A 21917-nucleotide genomic window follows, 5' to 3' on the forward strand; every position below is an offset into this window, starting at 1 on the left:
GCGTGGGGAGCACCTTCCCGGCCGGGAATGGGGCAGGAGCCCGCCCAGGATGCAACAGGTCGCCGATCGCTGCGCACTCGCAGGGCTGCGGGTTCATCCTGACCCGCTCAGCTGCCTTGGACCGGCCGCACCACGGTATCTTTCCATATCGCCAGCCCCGCTCGCCCAGCACATCCCGCCGGGGTTAAACCCCTCACGCTCCTCCTCTTCCTCCCCCCTCCATCCCGGCCTGTCGGGGTGGTCCTGCAGCCCCGGCCGAGGGCAGAGCCCGCCCTCCATAATCCATGCGCGGGCGGCACCGCCACCACGGCTGCCGCGGCGTTCTGAGGCGGAGCGGAGCGGTTGTGCTGTGCTGGCCGTGCCCCGCCGCTTCCCGCTCGCTGTCCCCGCTCAACCGGTGAGTGCTGCGGGAAGGGGGGTGCGTGAGGAGGGGTCCCGGGGCAGCTCCGCTGGGGCCGTGGGGGGCAGCAGGCGGGGATGCGGCTTCTCCGCCTTCTCCCGTGCGGGCGGGAGAAGCTCCTGGTTGGGAGAGCGCGGCCCCTTCCCTCGCGGGAGGAGAGGGTCGGCGGGCGGCGGAGCTCTGTAGGAAGCCGGGCGGAGGGGGGCGGGTGGCCGTTGAGGGAGGCAGGTGCCCGGGGGAATGGGGCCGCCCGCGGGAAGGGATCCCGGGGGCTCAGCAGGGGCTGGGAGAGCGACCTGTGGGAGCGGCGGGATGGAGGCGCCCTGAGAGCGCGGGGTGAGGCGGGGGCAGAGCGCGGCCGGCGGGCAGGTCAGTGCCGGGGGGCGCCGGGGAGCGGGATGGCGGGAGGGACGGGTTTGGCCGCGGGGAGGAGGCTGCGGCACGGCGGGGGGATGCGGCCGGTCCGCGGGGAGCCGGGGCGGGTCCACCCGCCGAGAAGAGCGGGGCGGCGGGCGCGGGGTGCGGGTTCCTTCCCCGGTGGCCGTGTGTGACAGCGGCGGCTGGGGAGAGGTCGGGGACAGCTGTGAGCCGCCGGCAGATGAACAGAGAGGAGAGGCAGGAGCTGGGCTGGGAGAGCCCCGGTGATCTCCCGGGAGAGGGGGAGCCACTCCACGGGGAGGAGGAGGAGGAGGACGGCCGCTGAAGACACCTGTCCGTGGCGAGGAGGGAGGCTGGCGGTGGGGCCTGAGCGGTCTCAGGGAGGCGGACGAGGACGGGGCTGTGCTCTCCTCGAAATCGGCTCGTGGGCGAGGAGGGGGCAGGGAGGCGAGCCCCAGGCTGGGCTCTGCGGTGGATGTGAGCAGGGAGAGGGCCCGTGCTCTCCTGCCGGCTCCCCGCTCGGCGCGGCAGCGCTGCGGCGGATGCCACCCGCCTCGGAGGAGTTCCCTGAGGCGCTGCTGCCGCTGGCTGCTCGCTGTGCACCTGGGCAGATCGCGCCAGCCCACCTCGGCTGGTCAGACGTGTTCCTCAGCAGAGGTGAGCTCTGCAGTGAGCCGGGGACCTCATCCGAGAGCTGGGGACAAGGGGCAGTTGTGGTAGTAAACACGGGCTGTRTCTTCTGCACACACATGCAGAGGAGCCGCTGAAGAAACTACCACATCGGTCGGTACTCCAGCAGAGGCWGAGCTGCAGTACCCGCGCTCCTCTGCAGTTTGCAGATCAAGGACTAGGCAGCGTGTTACAGGAGGAGGAGGTCTCTACAGTTCAAGTAATTGGAAAGGCTTGGTCCCAGCTCCTAGTGAGAAACCTGGGTCATGTTGCGGTACCTTGGTGTTAGGACATGTACACGGTGCTCAGCAGTTCACATTYGCCCAAAACTGTTTATGGGCTGGACTCACCGTGTTTTAAAATTTTCTGTGTAATACTGAAATTAATTTCACGAGTAATGCTGTATGAATACTGGAGTAAATGCATCACTTAAAATCAAGCTAAAATATTTTGCTTAGTTAGTGAAAAGCTACTTGAAATATTTAGGCAGTCTGCTGAAAATCAGACCTGCTTATGCTTGGGGGAAGGTATCTCACCTGGAATTTTTACAGGTGTGTTTCTGCTTGCAGATGGCTGTGACTTGTAAAACAGAAGGATTTTTGATGTTGCTTTTTTTAGTTTATTAATTTTGAAATTATTAAGAAGCTACTCAGAGCAAACTGGATTCTGAATGTCCAGTTTTTCTTGACCTGAGCCCTTAATCGTTTTGAGTAAATAGCAAGCGAGTCAGATGGGTACCAGGGCTGCCTTGTGTGGAAGATGCTACTTGTTTAGTTTTTCTCTCTGCTGCCAAGCTCTGTTCTGCAGTCCCTACTGCTTMCTAGGTTTGTTTGCTTCTTAATCCTCCTATGGCAACAGGTTGTAATTGTTAGTCGGCTTAGGGCAAATTTTGTAACAGAAAACTATTCCTTTTTAACCTGCCAGTATCTAATTTGGCTTGCTGTAATGGGTCTCTTGAATGGGAAGGTGGTGTTGTGGGTTTGGTTTTTTGTAACATACTTAGGAGTTTCAGTTTGCCTGTAACAATCTGTTTTGTGGCTGTGTTAATTTCACTTCTGGTGGTTRCTGGCACTGGTGCCAAGGGGATTATGGACTTGGATTTTCAAATGTGTAGTTAAATATATGTAACAAAGGTACGCAAAACCTTTGTCTGGGCTTCCTATGGACAACTGCATTTACCACCACCCCAGCCCATCCTGGTTCACTGCCAGCAGGCTCCCCCATTGAGCTTTAGCAGTCTAGCCCCTGGTTGATTGAATTTCAGTTCACGGGGTTAATCATCGTTGCATCACTGCACTGCAGTGTTGTATTTGCATGGATTGCAGTGTTAAACAGAAGGAGGCCAGTCCCATTGGAACAAAGAGCTGGACATCATGCTGCCTCTGAGCTCTGTTATTCAGGGTTAATATATGGAAGCTAGATGCTGAACTAAAGCATCTAGCTCTGTCTCCTCTTCCCTTGTTAAACTTAAAGCAGAGGGTGGTTTTGGCAAATATTTTTAATAACAGATAGGACAGGATATATCCAAGATGATAATGCTGCTGCATCTTTGGGTGATGGTGTTCTCCAGAGGTAGTGTTTAAAACACCAGGAGTTAYGCTTAGTGACCTGCACACATAGAGTATTAGTGTCAACCACAAAATAGAATGCAAAAGCTTGAGTCTTTTAGAAATGGACATTTGCAAACCACACACATATAATAATTAAGATCTTTACCTTGTTAAGTACTTCACAGGGTGTGTAATAATAAAATTGGCAGCTTATTTGATAATTACTGTAAGCATTCCAAAGTTTCACAGAGCTTCTTTTCATTCACTGTTTAGTTGAACTTGGGGAGAGTTGTACTTATAGTTCCTGTAACTCATTGCAGTGATGCCACACTGGAAATGTGATGGCCACATGCTCCAATGAAGATTAGCATAAACTGCTATTCAGTTCTCTTTATTTGTGTCACTCCTGTGTATGTCATTCTTACAGTTCTCAGAATTACAGATTTCATGGATAGATTTTTCCTCTTTAATGCTGTTTGTATGGCATATTTAACTACTAATATGCTCCCAGCTAAGTTTCTTTTAGATATCAAGAAAAGGAGAACTGCTGGAAGCTTTTTACATCTGAGTTATTTTTAGATAGATTGAATACATATTAGATGCTCAGAGGCATCTTAAGTTATAGGTTTAATAGTGTTTCTGCAAGTTCCTGATTATTATTAATGTAATCTTGAAAATATTAGTGTTTTATGTAGTAAAGAGAAGAACTGGTGTCAGTCTGGAAGAATTGCCCAGTAAGATTGTAGGTACCATGTTTACTGTGATATATTTGCCAAAAAAGGGAGAGGAAGAGAATATGGCGAGTTCTGCAGATTCTTTGATTTGCAGAAAACTCACTTGAATTTTATAAATGCTTGATTGAAAACTGTGTAAATTTGGAGACTTAAGTTTCTCCAGTTAGCAGAACATTGTTCGTTTTCGCAGTACAGGGAGTTGTCCTTGGAATTTCAGTTGTGTCCTTGTCTTGAAATTGCCCACTTTGTCATAGTTAATACATGACTGTGTATTTCTAGCAAGTGTAGAGATTATTCTGTTATATTGGGAGAGCATTTTTAACAGTGTTTTGTTTGACTGTTTGTGCAATTAGATAGACTTTGAATTATCTTTAATCTAAAATCTTACCCAAAAAAGTTGTGTACTTTATCTTCTTCTGCCCACTCTAGTATAGCAGAACACAGTACATACAGCATGTCTTCTAGCTTTGCCTTAGGACATCAGTTAGAAAAGTCGTCATCTTCTCAGTTTCATCTTTCACAACCACACCTGACATTTGCCTGAAATAGATGCTCTAACATCCATTTCTTTAACTTTTGGTATCAAAGCCCAGTTACCATGTGTGAGCCTTTTCTCTTGGCTYGTTGAAGTGTTGCAACTGTACTTGAGAAATCTCCAGAAAACGAAACCTTAGAAAAGCTGTTCAAACCTCATTTTAAGAAAACCGAATTGAACAGTGGTGTATCAGACTTGCACAGTTTTCACTGTTTTGTCATAAAGGCAAAATATGTTTTTCTGAAGTAGTTCTGGTCTTGTGATATTTTGTCCTGTAGAGTTTCTGGAGATYTGGCAATAAACTGCAGCCTAAGCAGTTTTCACTTTCTGACCATTTCTATGTTTAGCCCTAGAGTAAGACATGCAGATGATAAAATTTCACTAAAATATCTTTTAGGCTGAAGAAAACTTGTTTCAGTTAAAAAATTAAAGGGGGGAAATTAATACTTTGGATCTGAACTTCTTTTTTTTTTTCTTTCATTTCATTTATCTTTAACAGAACATTCTTTTCCAGATAGAAAAATACTCATGATATTACGTTTTCTAAATTACTGTGTGCTTATGTTGAGATCATATTTCAGAGTGGTTGTTAACATCACCTTTTAGAATAAGAGTTGGGTAATTGTGCTAATCATAGCCTTTTTACTGTTCATTCTTAGTTTTCATAAGCCATGAAGAGAAAAGATAGGTTTGAGTGTTCTCTCTTAACTCATTTGAACAGTGGATAAACAAAACTGTCCCTAGGTCTTTGATCTGATCTTGTATTCCTTTGTTTTGTATTTTTCTTGCTGGTATTTTACCAGACTGTAAAGCATGGGAGAGCTTTAAGTCTCACCTTACTACAGATTTAAAGTCTTCAGTCTTCAGCMTCTCTTTGACCTGTACCTTGGAAGTCAAGGTGTTGGTGTAGCATTGGTCTGATTGAAGCCATGAGMTGTTTGTGTTATTTTGCTATCATTCTTGGCAGTGAATGTTCTGAACATCAAGGTGGAGATTGAAGGTGATTCTCTTGGATAACGCTGCTGAAGAAGGYAGCAGAGGCCCAGCTGTGCTTGGGGAAGGCATTTGGTCCTGGGTGCTCCCCAGCTGAAAGTCCWTGTCTTGTCATGAGCAGTGTGTTCCCACACGGCCCCACCAGTGGCACTCTGGAGGACCACCAAAGGCATCTAAAGAGAAGCTGGCATGATGGGTGGGAAGGTCAGCATGGTCCTCATTGGCACACTCATCAAGTATGTGCAGCTTCCAAAATTGGAGAAGGGCAGCAGTTTTTCTGTTGCCTTTTATTTGGTTGAGTTTGGTGGTTTCCTCAGAGGCTGCTGTTGCACACTGCAGTGAAGGAGTCTTACCTGGCTTCATGAAGGTCAAGATGTGGGCACTTGATTTGTTGGAAATCCAGGGTTGTTTCTGTTTACATTTCTTAAGTGGTGTGGTAAATTAGGCTTCTGTGATTTTATAGATTCAGAATGTTCTCAAACATCTATAAACCAGAGTCATCTTAATGACACTTGACTTTAGCAAGCTGTGAATAAAAATTGACTTCTCCAATTCCTAGGGAGAGCCTGGAGATAGCTTGAATTAATGGAAAGTAATTGTTGACACCCATTGTCATCTATCAAGAGGGTGACCTTTTGCTGATTTTGAGGGTTTGTTTTGGTAAYTTTTCAGGGACATAATTTTTTTCTTCAGTCTCGGAAGACAGGAGTATCTGGCGTTGAAGGTTTTGTTGAAAGGTTTAGAATAAAAAAATGCAGACTATGACTTGTAATAATTGTCATCAACTATAGAACCGTCAGTTGGTAATTAAATGCATTGTGTAATTGTTGTGACATGACATATTGTACTTAGTCAGAAGCGCGATTCATACACTGCTCCTTTAGTTTTGTTTCCCTTGGAGCTGTACCAACGTTCTGCTTTGTTTTTGAAAACTCACTGACCTGGAACTGGGCATAATTGTTTTTTCCACCTCTTTCAAGTACAGTGTATGCAGTATAGCATATTATTCACAAATCTCAGGTTTTTTTTTTCTTCCCTGTCCTATCTGGCTCACTTTTGCAACTGTTGATATATTCAATTTCCACAGAAGATTGCAGGTTGTCGTGCACTTTCCTATTTGCATATGCGTTAATTAGCTGCTTCTATTTTTTTTTTGGCCAGAGATGGTGTGCTGAGTCATTTCCAAGAGAGGCTGCTGTACCACTCTGAAGTACCTATGAAGAATACATTTAAGAATTGAAGGTGTGAGAATTCACCAGCATTCTCCTGGCTAGAAAGCTAGCCCCCAAGTGAATGTATTGAAGATTTCTAGACTTGGCTGGACGAATATCTCTACCTCCAGTTTTATGAATACTGCTYGCTATGGCTGTGGAACTCTGTTTGCTGCTGCTGCTGTGTTGTGGAAGTACTCTTTCAGAGGTACAGCCTATATACAAACCACCTCCTGGAACTTTGGATTTTGGATTTGTACCAGCCAAGACGTATGATACAGGTGCATACCATGAACCTGGGGCAATTGGAATTTTGTTTAAAATAGTACATGCATTCCTCTACTTAGTGCAGCCAAATTCTTTTCCTCAAGGTAAGCAGATAAACTACTTTTTTTAAAAAATACAGATTTGTTACTAATGCATTCACCCTATTGTAGATACCAAGACCATAATCAGGAAGTAAATGATGTGAAGGGCTTTGTCAGTAGCACGCTTTATGGCTTGGAAATGTTTACAGTTTTGTATAAAACAACATTTTTCTGCTAAGCGTAGTGGGGAGGACGTTGTTTATGAAAATGAAGTATCGGTGAAATTTCACAGAACTTTGCTTACATTATCTTAAAGCTGTCATTGATGCATTTGAGGTTTGTTTTTTTAACTGAAACAACATGAGATAGAAGTAGAGGATAAGCTGCTCTGTATGTAACATTAAATCCATAAGACAGTATTCTGAATTTTGCATATTATGATTAACAGTCAGATGGTTACAATATCATAAGATTTAACCCAGGAAATGGAAAATCTAAAGTAAATTTTATTTGTTTCCATATCTGTGCATCCGTGGTCAGGTTTTATGTAAGAGCAGTTCCATTACACAGCCATGTGTAGCTTCTTGTTGCTTTGAAAGCTGTCAAATTAAGACTTGAAACTGCATTTGTTTTAATAAARTTGTTTTTCCATTCCTTTCCAACTAAGTTGTCCGTTCTAAAGGAAATTTTAAGATGTTGGAGAAGTGGGTGCTTGTTAAGGTTGCATTGTTCAAAAGGTGCTTTTGGAAAATGTGTTTTAGTGGCTGTGGTAGTTGTAKCATACTTTTCAACATACTTTGTGTTTCTTTCAGCTCTTAAAAGTGCAAATATGTTTGTATAATATAATATTTAAAATTGATGTGAACTTTTAATAAATTTTAAGAATGACTTGTAAGTGATTGCTTTTGGTGGTTTAGCTGCAACTGTGTATAAAAGGTGTTTATGTTATTTGTAATACACCTTTCAATTTATACATTTAAACCTCTAGTAATATAAAGCCTCAAATTCTTTAGTCTGCTTGGTCACATATGTATATGATATCTGTGAACTACTGTTTGCTTGGATTTTTGACRCTTCTTCATGCATCTCTGAAAAAATTGTAGAAGAATGAGCTGAAATGAASTTGAATGAATGAATTATGTTTAGACAAGTGCTCAAGAGTCCCAGGGGTTAACCAAAATTATAAGATCTTGGCCTGTTTTCCTGCGGGATCTGTCTTTGGAGCAGGTCTTACACAAGGTGTAATGAGGGCAGTTGCATGAAGGTGACACTAATCTCACCTTCGGGAGGCACTGTTTCCAGATTCTTCTGCTGCTTTTGCCTCTTTCCTTCTGTTAAATATGCAGGTGAACTATTTGTGTCTCTGTGAGACCTGATGGTGAGAATTGCCATCTGGGTTCAGCTCCTAGGCACAGGCCTCCATTCTGCCTGAAGCCCTGCGTGAACATACTGTTCTTTTATGATTGTGGAAACTTGATTTCATTGAGACATTTACTGTTTTTTTTATATTACCAACAATTTAGTCTGTAATCTTGTATATAAAATTTAATATCCTCTGTCCTAAGCATGTGAATAATTAGTGAGTGTAGAATTTATGATCAAAGTTATTGTCCCATGGGGCTGCTCATAATAAGTTCTGCCTTGTGTTGTGAACTSCAGTATTAAAGAAAACATCCAGAAGCAAATAATTTGTTCTTAGCATGTAAATTTTGAACATCTCATACTTCTCCTTCCTTMCTGGTTTGCCAAATCAGTTATTTTCTGAACTTTGGGTTTGTTATTTGCATTAGGTGAAGTCATGTTCCCATGGCCCCACATACTTCACTGCARAATACAGATTTGAAGGATCATGTCAGTTTGAGTCATACCGTTTAATTGGCTAATCCCCATAATCTCTTTTGCCATATGCTGTTCTATTTTCACATTCAGTGTATTAATGGTGTAGTTACATATTTTAAATGGTCGTTYTGTTTGGKTTTTTTTTTAAATTCCATCTTGAAATAGAGTTAATTCTGATTCAGAGATGAAAATAAACATAATGACAAATGGGCACAGAAATCAAGCCTTTTGATGTTTCTATTTCAAACTTCACCGTTCTGATGGGACTGGTGCTTCACAAGAGGTGGCTCCAAGTTGCTGCCCCAGTGTATTGCCTATAACCACAACATGGAGAAGTATCATTTGTCTTCAAGACTTGGCAACAATCTCTTTAGACCTTTGATCTTAGTAGTCTTGTATCTTTTCCTAATTGTTGGAAGTACTCAGTGTTCAGTTTTCCAACCTGTTAGTACTCTTAGCTGGGAGGAAAAKAAGTGATAGGATTGTCTAATTGCAGGTAGTGCATTAGATTGTCTAATTGTCCTGTCTTTGCAAGACATCTTGCAGTAGTGCTCTGAGGGGGCTGAATATGTTACAGGATAACATTCATACTCCTTCAGTCCTAAGTATGTCTTTTAGGAAGGCAGCCAGTATGAACTTTATACTGCTATAATAAAACAAGATATGAAGCATATGAAAGTCTTTGGGAAATGTTATTCTTAATTGTATGCTGCTAAACCTCAATGGGATCACTTCATTTAAAGAAAAAAAAATCAGTCAAGAAATATTTTGTAAGATGGTTTTTAGTTAATCTAGATAAGTAATTATTTATTCCYGTCTAGATTTGTTCATGCCATCAAGTTTGTGGAAATATATCTTTAATCTAAGTTTAGGTTTAATAAGTGAGTTATTAATTGGATTAAATTAGTTCCCATGTAAAGTACAGTAACAGAATCAGGGTAAGGAAATGTAATGCCTTAAGTTTTTTGAAATTGCTGAATCTTTAACACCAGCACTGTGCTCTTTGGATATGGCAAGAGATTAGCTCAAAAGAAGTGAGTTAGGATATCTGATTACAGTGCTTCAGTGAGTCTAAATAGATTTGGCTTTCAACTCCACCAGTCAAATACTTCTGTACTTATTATCARATGATGTACTGCTGTAAGTGGGAGTGAATTTACTTAAGTGTGAACTGTTATTCAGGGAAGCAGCCTCCACCTTGAGTTAATGATACACTGGAGTGGAAAAGACTGTTTGGCCATTGGTTTGCTACCTGAGGCTCAGTAGGTCACTTTAATCTCAGTGTGCCTTTGTTCCTGCATGGTAATGATTGTGCCACTACTTCTTTTGCTGAGGACAGTTTAAGACAGGGCATCATTTTCTTTCTTATTAATAATACCACTTAAAATGAAGAGATGATAATAAGAAAATTACAAGTTGYTTCTGTTACTTAGCTAAGAAAGAGGACATCTGACAAAAGGAATTGTCAGTTTTTCTCTTGTGTAGAAGTTGGCATAAACTACAGCACTGATTTATTAAAAAATATGTCAGTTCAAGACTGTGAGACTGCATATAATCGGTAGTGTTGGAAACCTTCACATGTGAACTTGGTATGGATAGGGCATGGTCAATATGGGGCTGTGGCCGCTATGAATTATCATAGTTTTGTCTTTGTTCCCATGGAAACAGTTGCTAGTTGCAGTAAGAGGATGTTAATCTGAGATTCCACTTGCMAGTAGGATGTGCCCAACAAATCTTGGTCTTCACAGCTTGTCACTTGTAACAAAAATATGAAAAGTTCACAAAGGAAAGAAGCTGAGAATAAAGCTCCTGCTCCTATTTTTAGRTGAAATAAGACAAAAACTTACCAGACTGTTTAACTTCTCCTACTGTAGCTGAACGTACTGCAGAACAACTTTACCAGTTAACTTACAGCTGCCTTGCTCCAGCTTCTGACTTTTATTCTAGATAAGCTGTTCTGCTGAAGCAGGAGTACAACTTTAACGAGAAAGTCAGTTAGTGAATGCTGGTACTTCCTGGGCAAAAGGTAGTATGAAGAGTTAGATGTACTATTTGTCTGTGGGGAACATCAACAAACTGATTTTTAGACCTGGAGTACACCTTTCAACTTTTTCTGACTGTGGAACCTTGCTTGCTGAATAGTTTGAGAATCAGACTGAGGATCACAACTTAAATATTTTGATGTCAGGTCCTGTGTCTGACCCCTTTTGGTCTTCCTTTCTCCTCTTCTAGTCAGCCTTTAAAGCCGCTACAGATTGTGAAGTTAAGCAAATTAATCTTGCTTTATCTCTGTAAGGAATCATGAGTGTATTCAACAATTAAATTATTTTAATATATTTTCAAGAATAAACATGTAACTTGATGTGAAAATAAATTTTATCTGTAGCTATAGTAGAAAATGCATATGCAAAACCCTGTTCTGGGTAGATTTGATGAGCTCCTGAAATCTATTGGCTGTGTTRAGTGTGAAGTTCTAAAGCAAGTGATGAAAACACTTTATCACCCTCTCTTATAAACTCAATAAGACAGAATTATTTTTTGTGTGTGTTAAACCAGCTTCTCTGCCTTTTGTAACTAATTCATCAGTGCCCGTTTTTTATGTTAGTTTTGCTTCCTGTTAGTCGTAAGTCTTCAACAGCTTCCCTACAAAAACAAATGCATGTGTCTGGATGTTGGAGCTAAACTCAGTCATGCATAGTTGGTAGTGCCCTTTTGTTTTTAAACTTAAGGCTTTCCCAGGAATGTTGGACATGTCTGCATGAGGTGAAGGACCGTGCTCTGACTCTGACTCTGCAGATGCTGCAGTCCAGCACCACAGAATTTGGCACAGGTATCTGTAGCCATTAGGACGTTTCATGAACAGKTAAATTAGGATATCCATTTTTTCAGTTGTGTGAAGTCTCAGTTTTCGTTTGGATGTGATATACTGCATTTTTGAGCTAGTGTTTGATAGCTACCCCTCTGTGCAGGTGCATTAGTTTTCTCAAAGCTTACATCCTGGAGCTGGGTTGGGAGCACAGGTGGAGCTGCTTGTGCAAGAACTGAGGGCAAGAGCAATATCTGCCCTTTAGTAAGTTCACTGTTGGATTGGCATGTTAGATTGGCTAAGTTCTGTTGTCAAGTGGCRGTTGATTCCTTCACCACATCCCTCTGTTTTTTTTTCCTACAGCTGTGAGGAGAGCTGTGGTGTGAATTTAGAATAGTGGCTAAGTGTGTGTATCAAAAATGCAAGTGTGACAGGTGCACTGCAAAATGCAGTGATGGGTGTCATATGCAGCAAGGACTGGTGGTGCMATTTGTGAGAAACTGGGATAAGAACAGTGCCCTTTTATTTGGTAATAAGGTGTATACATTGAAAGAAATTTCTTGTGTGTAATGTTGGAAATACTGGTGAAAATGGAGCAGTAGGAAGATACAAGATAATGTAGCCTCTTCTTTGCCCATTCATGTACATTTAAGGAAATAGTGTTTAAAAAAATCACTGCTCATTTCATGTTGGGAAGTTAAGAGCTGCTCTGCTCAGTGATATGCCCATGTAAACGAGGAACCGTCTGAGGACATTTCTGAAGCAGATTTAAGTCTGGCTTTTTAATTTTCTTAGGCATCAGAAGAGTAATTCTTTTTCCCCTGAACTGTTCAGCAGACTAACAGATTGCTTGTCAAAAGGACTTTCAGTGGGCAGGGAGGAGATAGAGGTTTTAGGAGAGGAGGCTTATACAGATTATCTTCTAGAGGCTACACAGAAAACTACAGTGGCAAATGTTAAGCCTTCTCTGATGTCTTCATGCCCACTTCTTTCGGATTACATAAACAAGGAATCTCTTTTGCAGACGGGTATTATATGGAAAATTGGAAGTAATTTTTTAATCAGCATAGCTTAGATTTGTGGAGATCATAAATTCTTCCTCTTTATGCCCATCTGGAATCCTTTCTCTACAGTGTCCTCAGTACTTGCCCTGATCTGATATAATACTGCCTGCCAGCAATTGGAAAACAACAGTTCAACTTTACAATTTCAGCACTGTCAGGAGAGAAGGGAGAAACTAACAAAAACAAACCTCAGGTAGAGYTTGAGGGCATTGGGTTTCTTTCTGTGGGAAGGCTTCTTGAAAGTGGCATTAGCACAGATGGCTGTGATAAATTCCTGCTGGGTACTTCAAACAGCAATGCTTCTTGGAATCTAATAATAATCATAAATTATATAGGTTTACAGTTGTGTGGTATTAAGACAGCTCATATTTCCAAAATCTAAACTGCCTTCTCCCCTTTCCAAATGATGCAGCTATGTGCTTTCTGTCTGTGGGAATATCTCTGGCAAGTGGCTTGGGCACTTTCTATGTGGAGTACTGAGGAACTCAGGAGACCTGCTGGTAGTCACAGCATGGGCAGTCCTTAAAATTGTCATGACCCTGTTCTTTTTGTCTGTGGACATTATATATTTATATTATATATACATATATATTTATATATATGTATAACCAGAGAGCTGGTCAGCAGCATTTCCGGCTTCACTGCACAAGGGATAAGTTCTGGATACAACTAAATCCGGGGCTGCTAACTAGGGAAGGGAAGGGTGTGCAGTACAAGATGGTATTGTAAGTGAACATGACCTTGTTGTTTGTTTATCATTCTAAGAGTCTTCATTGGTGGGATTTGCATATTTTTAAAGAAAAAGCAAAGGTACCATGTTCAAGAAATGCATATATTGYGATAATTAGCGCTAGTGTACTTTTAGGACCACTAAAAGCATGATAGCTTGTTTGAGACTTGCTGGGTATACCTGCAGCATCTTCTGTAGTGAAAAGGGGGACAGAACAGGTTTTGGGTCAGCCACATTGTTTAGTAAGGTGCACCATGGGTGAACCCCTTTGAAAATTACCTGCAATTGTAGACATGGGTTTTCAGGCAACTCTGCTGAGGCTCCATAGTTTTTCCAGCTTAACAGTGGCTACTAATTTGTTTCCTCTTCATTTAATTTTTATAGGCTTATCTATCCAGGTAGTGCTGAATTTCATTCTCATTTCTAACTTGTAGCTCATGGAATTGTTGGGGAAAGAAGTCACTGAATTTAATGGAATAATATTTTCACAAGTTTTTAAGGGACTTCTCAGTTCCTTCATCATCTTGGCTGTTATGAAGCATTTTGYGTTAATCATGTGAAATATTGTACGGACACTGCTTGTTACTGTAAAAGCAGTCATTTGCCCCTCTCTTTTCCTTATTACAGGCCATCATAATAAGATAGCACAGCCTAGCCCCCTTATTTTTGTCTGATAATTTGCTTAGGTGGTTTTTCACAGAACAACAAGCTCCTAAGTCTTGTTCACTGATGGCTTTTTCTTGGATGATATCAGCTGAAACAATGACAGTTCGATAGACCTTTGGAACAAGTCTTTCCACATCATAGTCAATGTTTAGTTACATTGAAAATTATGACAATCAGTATTTTTTCCTCGCCCTGTTTGTCTCTGTTGTTTTTGCTTCTCAAGATGGTCTGTATAACTTTAGATCTTTACCAGAGTGGTGCATTTTCCAAGTGAATGTGCACTTGGAGTTGCTGGAGCAAAATAAATGGGTAAATATTAGTTTTAGTGGGTTTTGTAATCATTTTAACAAAATTAAATTTTTCCATATAGGTGTTAAAGCTTTTGAGTATACTTCTTTTTCCAACAGGGAGTTATCTTCATGTTAGAAAGGAAACCAGCTGCCACAAATGTCAGCCACTGTAGTTTAAGCTGATTAATCTATAAGTATATACATCTTAGTGTAAGCCTGCCAGTTATAAAAAAGCCCCACAAACCTACTTTGACATCTTTTTCAATAAGCAGATAGATTTCTTATCTAAAGACACTTGTGTGATTAAATTATAACTTGTATTGCATCATAACATTGTCTAGATCTGAAAATACACCAAATTATTTTATTTGCAAATAATTACATTGAATCCCATTTAAAATGTTATTCCAGATGTGAATGTGAATATTGTTACTATGATTAAGTATTGTTTTGTCTCTTTAACTCAGCTGAAAGATACAATATCTGTACCGAATAAATCCAAGCATCAGGCCTAATTAGCTCTCTTCAGAGTAGAAACCTTCACTTTTGCTTTGATTTTTGAGTGAAGCAGTGGTTTCTGTAGTATTTCGAATCAATATTTATGCCCCACTTATCAAACATGTGTAAAATTGTGGCTCTTGCAAAAATGGGGAAGCAGAGAAAGGGAATTCTGAGGATCTCAAGGAAGCTGCCCGAATGCYAGTCACTGAGGTAATCTGGTCAGCAAGGCACCAGCATGTCATTCCTGATTAAAGATCTGTGTTCATATTTCCAATAATCCAAGTTATGCAAGAGARAATTTTCTGTGCATTCCTCAGTTTACAGCAGCTCCTGAGGACATAAAGARAAAAAATGTTGTTCATACAGTGCAAATATTTACTTCTTTGATCAAAGTTACAAGTCCAATATGTCTGTGCAACCCAACCTGTCAAGAACTTGCTCTGCCTGTGTAGTGGGCTAAACCAGACAAACATATACAGTGCACCAAGTTAAATCTTTGCCTGTAATCTGTTGTAAATCCTTACCAGATGGTGGCCTAGGGAGAGCTTGAGGTAGCTACTGCAAACAAAACAAGTGGCAAAAAATAGCTGTCATGGCACAAACTGTGTGCTACAGAAGTTTTGTTGCCTTCAGAAAAAGAATGCAGTTTCTGTGTGGAATACTTCTTCAAAGCTTTCAACTTCATTTTGTGTCTGCGTGATGCATGCAAATTCATTGCAAATTCCTAGGGAAGGAGTTTTCTAAAGACTTCTCTCTCTTTTTTCTTCTTCCAAAACTTCAGCAAGAACGGAACTTTCTTTGTAGCAAGGAACAACTAAAAAGCCCCTGCAAAAGTTATTTTCAAAGGAGAAATCTTTCATTCTATGTGTCCTGTCACGGTCGATATTGTGGCTTTTTCTTTTTGCTTCAAACCGTTCYTTGGCCAGGCTCTTTAACGTTGTCTATGCATGTCAATGGAAAGCAGAATGTGCCTGAAAGAGAAAATGTGACTGCACTAAAGAGTAACCTTATGTTAATAACCTCAAGTTTGGGGCAGCTCTAAGGGGTGAGAATTTCCTCTGGAAGACTTAAATTACTGTTTGGTCTTCCTGACTAGTAACTTCCATTTTTGGGAAATGGGGAACTTTTCTGTAAGCATGAATGAAGTTCATTGACTGTTACTCTTATCTAGTCCACTGCTGTATAATTACTTCCTTCAGTAGACCAATGTCATTTTCTGTCAGGAAGAGTGTAGAGGGAGTCTCCTTAATTTCACATTCTAGTTACCTCAGAAGCTGTTGCTGTCCTTCAGTTCCTTGTCTTCAGCAGCTCCACCATGCTTAGTCCTACCTATGGTCTCCCTGTTAGGCCACTCCTACACTTTGAATCCTGCTCATAGCTGTTGATCTCTTCATTACCTCTTTCATATTGCATCTCCGCTCCCTGCTCTCTCATTTTTCCCTGCACTGCATGCAGTATAAGCTAAGGTGCATTTCTAGGTGGTCTGGTAGCTCGTCCTTTCAATTATGAATGAAGCACCATGTGCTTTACAAGTCTGCCAAGACCTTGAAAATGTATTTACTGYGTTTTTGCATGTGTCATACTGTATGTTGTTGGATTTTCACAGCTAGAGTGCTGTATGGTAACAACATCAAATTAAAGAATGCAGAGTCAGAGAATGGGAATGGACAGTGATCATGTTGATGAGAGCAAACTGCATACTGAAGGCAGAAGAGGGTGACATAGCAGSTGAGAGGCTAAAATACTTAAGCAAGTTAGTATGTGTTGAGTTTTGACCTCCATTTGATGGAGTTTTTCTGGGCATTGTGAAATAACAGGCATTAGGGCTTTGTTTTACACGTTAGTGGTAAGGTACAGTAGCAAATTTCCTTTCTTGCCTTTTTTTCTTGTCCAAAAGGCATGGTGATTTTTTTGCTCATTATTTCTTTAATGCATGTGAATAGGCAGTTGGTTGAACAGAGAATTTCCTTTCACCACCTCTGTAATGGAAGCAGGTGATCTTGCATGTGGGCTACAGAAGCACAGGAAGGTCAGTGTGTTGTTCAGGATTTGTGCTTGAAGGGAAGAGGGTCAGAATGGCCTCTTGCATGAAACAGGAGGGTGGAAGCTGAGTCAACCAGATGCTCCCAGTAACTTAGTGGAAAAAACTGCCCATGAATTGTATAGAGAGAGACCTTGCCTAAAAAGAAGGGGGAGGAATTATCTAAGGAGGCTCGGGTTTTTTCTTAGTTCAAGTACAGGGGCCGTGGCCCAGGTCTCTCTGAGAATGATATTGTGAAGAGGGGAGCCAAGCTTTTAAAGTTGGAAAGGAATGGTCTGGACAATATGAGTGAATGCCTGGCTTAGATTCCTCATCTGTGGGCCAAAGTGATCTGTTACTGTGTGGGAATTGGAACATCTCCTTGTCTATGAGATTTCCCACTTGTCCTACAGAGTGAGTTTTCTTCCTGCACTGAACAGAGAGGACAGAGTTTACAGGGTTAGCAGTGTGCCAGGGCCCTCCCTCTTTGCAGTCACCAACCGTGCAKGATGGATTCTTCAGCTATCAGCATTCTTGAGCTCTCACCTTGCTCTGCAGTGAAACCAGAGGGAAGCAATGCTGTGGRATTAGGAAACGGTAAGAGTGAGCAGAACCATAATGGAGGTAGTGACAGTAAAGAGGACAAAGGTAATCTTGGGTTACCTGATAAAGGAGACCTCTTCAAYAGGACCAAATCTGACCACGGTAGAGGCCATTGGCTTGAGGCTTTGGTGAAACACAAGTCAAAGCAAGTATTTTAAAATGTCAATAAGCTGAACTTGCCATAAAATGTGCTGTGAGATACCTAGAAGATTTTTTAAGTCCAGAAGGCTTTCCTGTTTTCTTGGGCTTGCAGGAGATATTCATTAGTGTGACGCATAATTAGGAAAAATTTGAAATAATTTTAATTCATTAATTTCTGGCTGACCTATATTCTGAGAGGTTCTGAACTATTCAGTTGTGTATGTAGTCCATTGATTCTATCTATTATAGATGAACAGGAATGGACTGAAGTATTGTTTTATATATGAGAACTAGATAGTAATAAAGTAGTTATTAATTGATCATTTGTATTAYCTATGTAATTCTCCTCTGTTGTTTGAGAGAAGTCTCCATTTTGTGTGATATGAATGCTTCAGTCATGGTTCTTATTGGCTTATTTGAAGACCTTTYAGAATAGAAACCTAATATATTATGCATAAAAATGCATTGATTTCTGGCATAATTTGATTAATGCTGGAGTTGCACTACAGCTGAACTCGCTCAGTGGAATTTCTTGAGTGAGGTGGAAGCATAGCTTTCCCAAAGGTTTTACTCCAGCTATTTTCCTGTCACCTAGATTTGAAAAGGTTCCTTGGCAGAAGAATTTGTAATTATTTTATGTTGGTACTCARTAGCTAGACAGATTATTTTTAAATCTCTATTATTTTTTCTATCCCTTTCAGTAGAGCAGTTCTAAGAAGCACTCTTAGTGATAACCTAATTTTCTTACCAGAGTAATGAGATATTGAGTGTATACACACAGTATTCTTGCAATGCAGGAGTTGTGATTATGTTTTCTTAACTGTGGATTCTCAGAGGTACTTAATATTTCTTCACAAATTGCATTGGTAAATTAGCAGTTCATGTGGCTAGTTAGATTTACTAGGGCAGATGGCATTTCGTATGTGTGATGAGAGCAGGAAGGAGTCAGCAAAGCAGTAATGTAATTAGCTGTGTAAATGAGCCTCACAAGGTAAATCTCTTTAACCCCAATGATAAAATGTGTTCTGTGCTAAAGCCGTGGATTAGTGGTSCTGTGAAACAATGTGTACAGCTGGTCAAGCCAAGATTTCAGAAGTAATCCAGTTAAATTGAAAATAAAGGACGCCACTTTTTATCACATTTTCCTGACATATATTTGAAACAGAAATCAGCCTCAAGATGGCACTTWGCCAATAATACGAGAGAAAATTGTGTAGAGTTACCTGAATTTAGCTGTAAATAAAAGCTTATTTGAATGCTAGAGATGAGGTGTTCTAGCTAGGGAGGAAATATGCTCCATAAAAGCAGACCAAAATCCTTGGCTGCATAAAATGTGAGCTGAGCTGTGTCCCTTCATTGTGCTACAGTGAGCAGTGTAGCCATATATAGCTCCTGTTTACACAGTACCTGGCACAGGATGTTCTCCAGTTTAACCCTTAAGCTCTGCAGTGATATCTGTGATTACCAYTGATGTGCAGTAAAACCTACACAAACACAATAGTTTGAGTTAGAAGGGACTTTTATAGATCACCTAGTCCAACCATCCTGCAATGAGCAGGGAAGTTTTTGGTGCTGCAGATTCACCAAGGCCTGTATGCGAATGACTGCAAGTAATCTCACATTGAGTTCTAGCCAGTTTTTGTTTTGTTTTGTTTTTTTTTTATTTAATGGGAATATATAAAACTTCCACATTTCATTTGAAATTAATCAACTGGGAATATGTCTAATCCTGTTAATACTGAAAACTATTGAAATAATAAATTTATGATAAAGGCTGGTCAGTTGCTCTGTGCTGCCTGGTTAGTAAAGCACTCYGGAGCATCGTATTACTTAGGAAAAATCATTGCAGAGTAATCTAAGTAGAGAATCTTTATTCAGCAGGGCAATCCCGTGTTTTGTAAAGTTAAGGAGAAAAAGTGAGCTGTGTAGCAACCATTGTTTTATGCCTGAAGCCTGTATTGTTCTTACTATTAAACTTATTCAATTCATGTGGGAACCTTTTGTACCTGTTTTCAGGCTTTCTTTCTAAAGGTGTTTTACTCTTTGATGAACAAGCTTTAGAGTCTCTAAATTTAAAAAAAATGGTACAAAGTGTTTTTTTTCCGCATAAGGTTGTCATAGTGTATTCAGGTTGAYKACTGTAATTTTTTTTTTACTCACASGCTATAAAATATGGGAACAATATAAATAAAACTGTGAATCAGGAACACTGAGCAGTATAAACATATCACAAGGAATCAGAGCAAGTTKTGRATTGKTTTGGYTTGTTGTTTTTTTTTAAGTATTGTCTCTTCTTCTTGGAGATGCTCAAAACCTAAGCGGACATGGCCCTGGGTAACCTGTGGGGGGTCACTGTGGCCTGAGCTGGGAGGTAGGACTGGATGATCTGGAGGGGTCCCTTCCATTCTCAACCATTCTGTTTCTCTTGAGTAGTTACTTTCATAYGCARAATGTATGCCTRTAGAGGTCCATGAATGTGTGTGTGYGCGCRTGTGTGTTTTTATACAAGTATATAAAACTTCATGTAACATCTTTGAGATTTTTTTTTTTAATGTTTTACTTGTTATGGGGACAGACACTCAACTAGGAGAATTGGTAAACACACCCATTTTTATTTCACAGAAAAGCTAGTGCTTGCAAGATTTTCTTGTACCAATTGGCAACAGTAGGAAAWGTATCAAAGGACATTTTTGTCAATAATAAAATCTTACTTTCTTACATGCTTCCTGGTAGCGTTTTCACTGCTGCATTAAATAATTATAATAGAAAGTCATTATGMTTGCAGGATAACTTTGGAATAAATCACATTGGAAGAGGCCTTCAGACATAAAGTCCAGTTGTTTTCCAAAGCAAGATGAACCTCAAAATTAGGAGCAGCCTTCAAGTGAGAGCAGGTTGCTGGGGGCCCTTCTGATTGCCTTCAGAGTAGCATCAAGGGGAGTGATGCCACAGCATCCTGGCAGTTGGCTCCTGCATCTGCTCACCTGCATACAGTTTGTTCTGCTTCATGCACTGAGGAKCACAAAAACTATTGCTTTTTATTCCTTCCTATTACATTCTAATTTACACTGGTCAAAGTTTTTCATCAGTGGCTCTGACACAGGGCTAAATAGTGAATCAATATGTAAAGAAGAKAGTTGTTTTAGCTCTTCTCCTGTATGTTGAAAACCATCTGCCTGTAAAAAAAATTATTGCATTTATTATTTTATGCAGTGATATTTCTTAAATTTATTTATGTAGCATAGATATCAACAGGTAGAAAGAAGTATTACCTCTGCTGAAGAAGAAAAAACTGCTCAACAACCAGTGTGTATTACAGCTTTGGGGTTTGTGCAGTTTTATCTCACTTGGCTTTGTATCTCCTTGTTGCTGAAACTTTTGGAGAGTCACAGGTGCTCTTCAGGGAGAACTCTGCTGCTCCTAGGGGCTGAAATGTTTCAGAATTGTGGCAGTGGATCAGTTGTGTGTTGCCCAGTTATGGGTGTGTGCCCTTTCCTTCAGCAGTCTCATGAGTCCCAGGATGCAGAGCTTGAAAGGAATTGCAGGGGTTCATAACCCTTTTATACTTCCCAGGTGCTTATTCTACACATGTTGTGCTTTTATTGCTCTTATTCTGGAATTCAGCCTTATCGTGTACTTTCTGTATGGTCCTTGCAGAAGGTGGTTGCCTCGGCATGGAGTCCTTGCTTATCCTGCTACCAGCACTCTGAGTGTTTTGGAATGTACTCCCTGTTCAAGGAAGGATTTTTGGCTTGGCATTTCAGTGATGCATTAAAAGATTTTTACTTTTTAATTGGCGGTCTTCATGGCTGCAGCTCTCTTGCAGGGACTGCCTCCCTTAAACCAGCAGTTTGTGCCTTGCTTCTATGTCTTTCTTTGGACAGTTTTCTATGAGGAACTCTTCAGGATCTCTTTAATTTGCACGCCAGTCAAGTCCATGTTCCAACTGCGGGGTGTTGAGGGACAACTATGGACACTGCTTGCTTAGGAATTTGTTTTCCTGAGCCATGTGTGGAGTGAAAGAGGAGGSAGATCATAACCTCTGTGCCCTCCCTGAACATGTTTCACAAGTGCTACAATAAATGCTAAGASGCCTTGGATTTTTGGGAAGTGAACAATCAGTTTCACACCTTTGAGTCCTTTGTTGATCTCTGGGTTAGGTAACTTACTGGCTTTCATCAGCTGTGTTAATTTGCACATGGAGAGACTAGAAACAGGGCAGTAATAGTATGAAGTCCAACTCTGCATGAACATAGCAGGTAGAGTTCCTCCTTGAGCTCTTTGATGTGAGGTGTGCTCCTTCTTAATGTGCTTCCTCTTGATCAGAGGAGACCAAAAGATCAGTCAATTATTTCTCCCAAACATTCAAACACTGTTGTTTTTACACAGCCTAGCATGGGGCATGCCCAGAGCCACTGGTGCTTCTCTGAGGCAGAGGGTCTACAGAGCTGTGGTGCCCCTGCCCCTCAAGTGCAGGGT

The 21917-nt window shown here is 41.0% G+C and overlaps 1 protein-coding gene across 3 annotated transcripts in view; it reads left to right on the plus strand.

The window, feature by feature from the left end:
• The first annotated feature begins 285 nt into the window (after window positions 1-285).
• PROM1 (prominin 1) overlaps window positions 286-21917 on the plus strand; it is a 59854-nt gene continuing 38222 nt past the window's right edge. For all 3 annotated transcript variants that reach the window (XM_057374457.1, XM_057374455.1, XM_057374456.1), the window contains exons 1-2: window positions 286-397; window positions 6421-6841. In XM_057374457.1, the coding sequence (XP_057230440.1) occupies window positions 6622-6841 (220 nt within the window). In that variant the 5' untranslated portion in view covers window positions 286-397; window positions 6421-6621. The remainder of the gene's footprint in view (window positions 398-6420; window positions 6842-21917) is intronic.

The sequence above is a fragment of the Malurus melanocephalus genome, unplaced genomic scaffold, assembly GCF_030028575.1.
Source record: "Malurus melanocephalus ecotype Western Australia unplaced genomic scaffold, MMel_1.1 scaffold_225, whole genome shotgun sequence".
NCBI lineage: Eukaryota > Metazoa > Chordata > Aves > Passeriformes > Maluridae > Malurus > Malurus melanocephalus.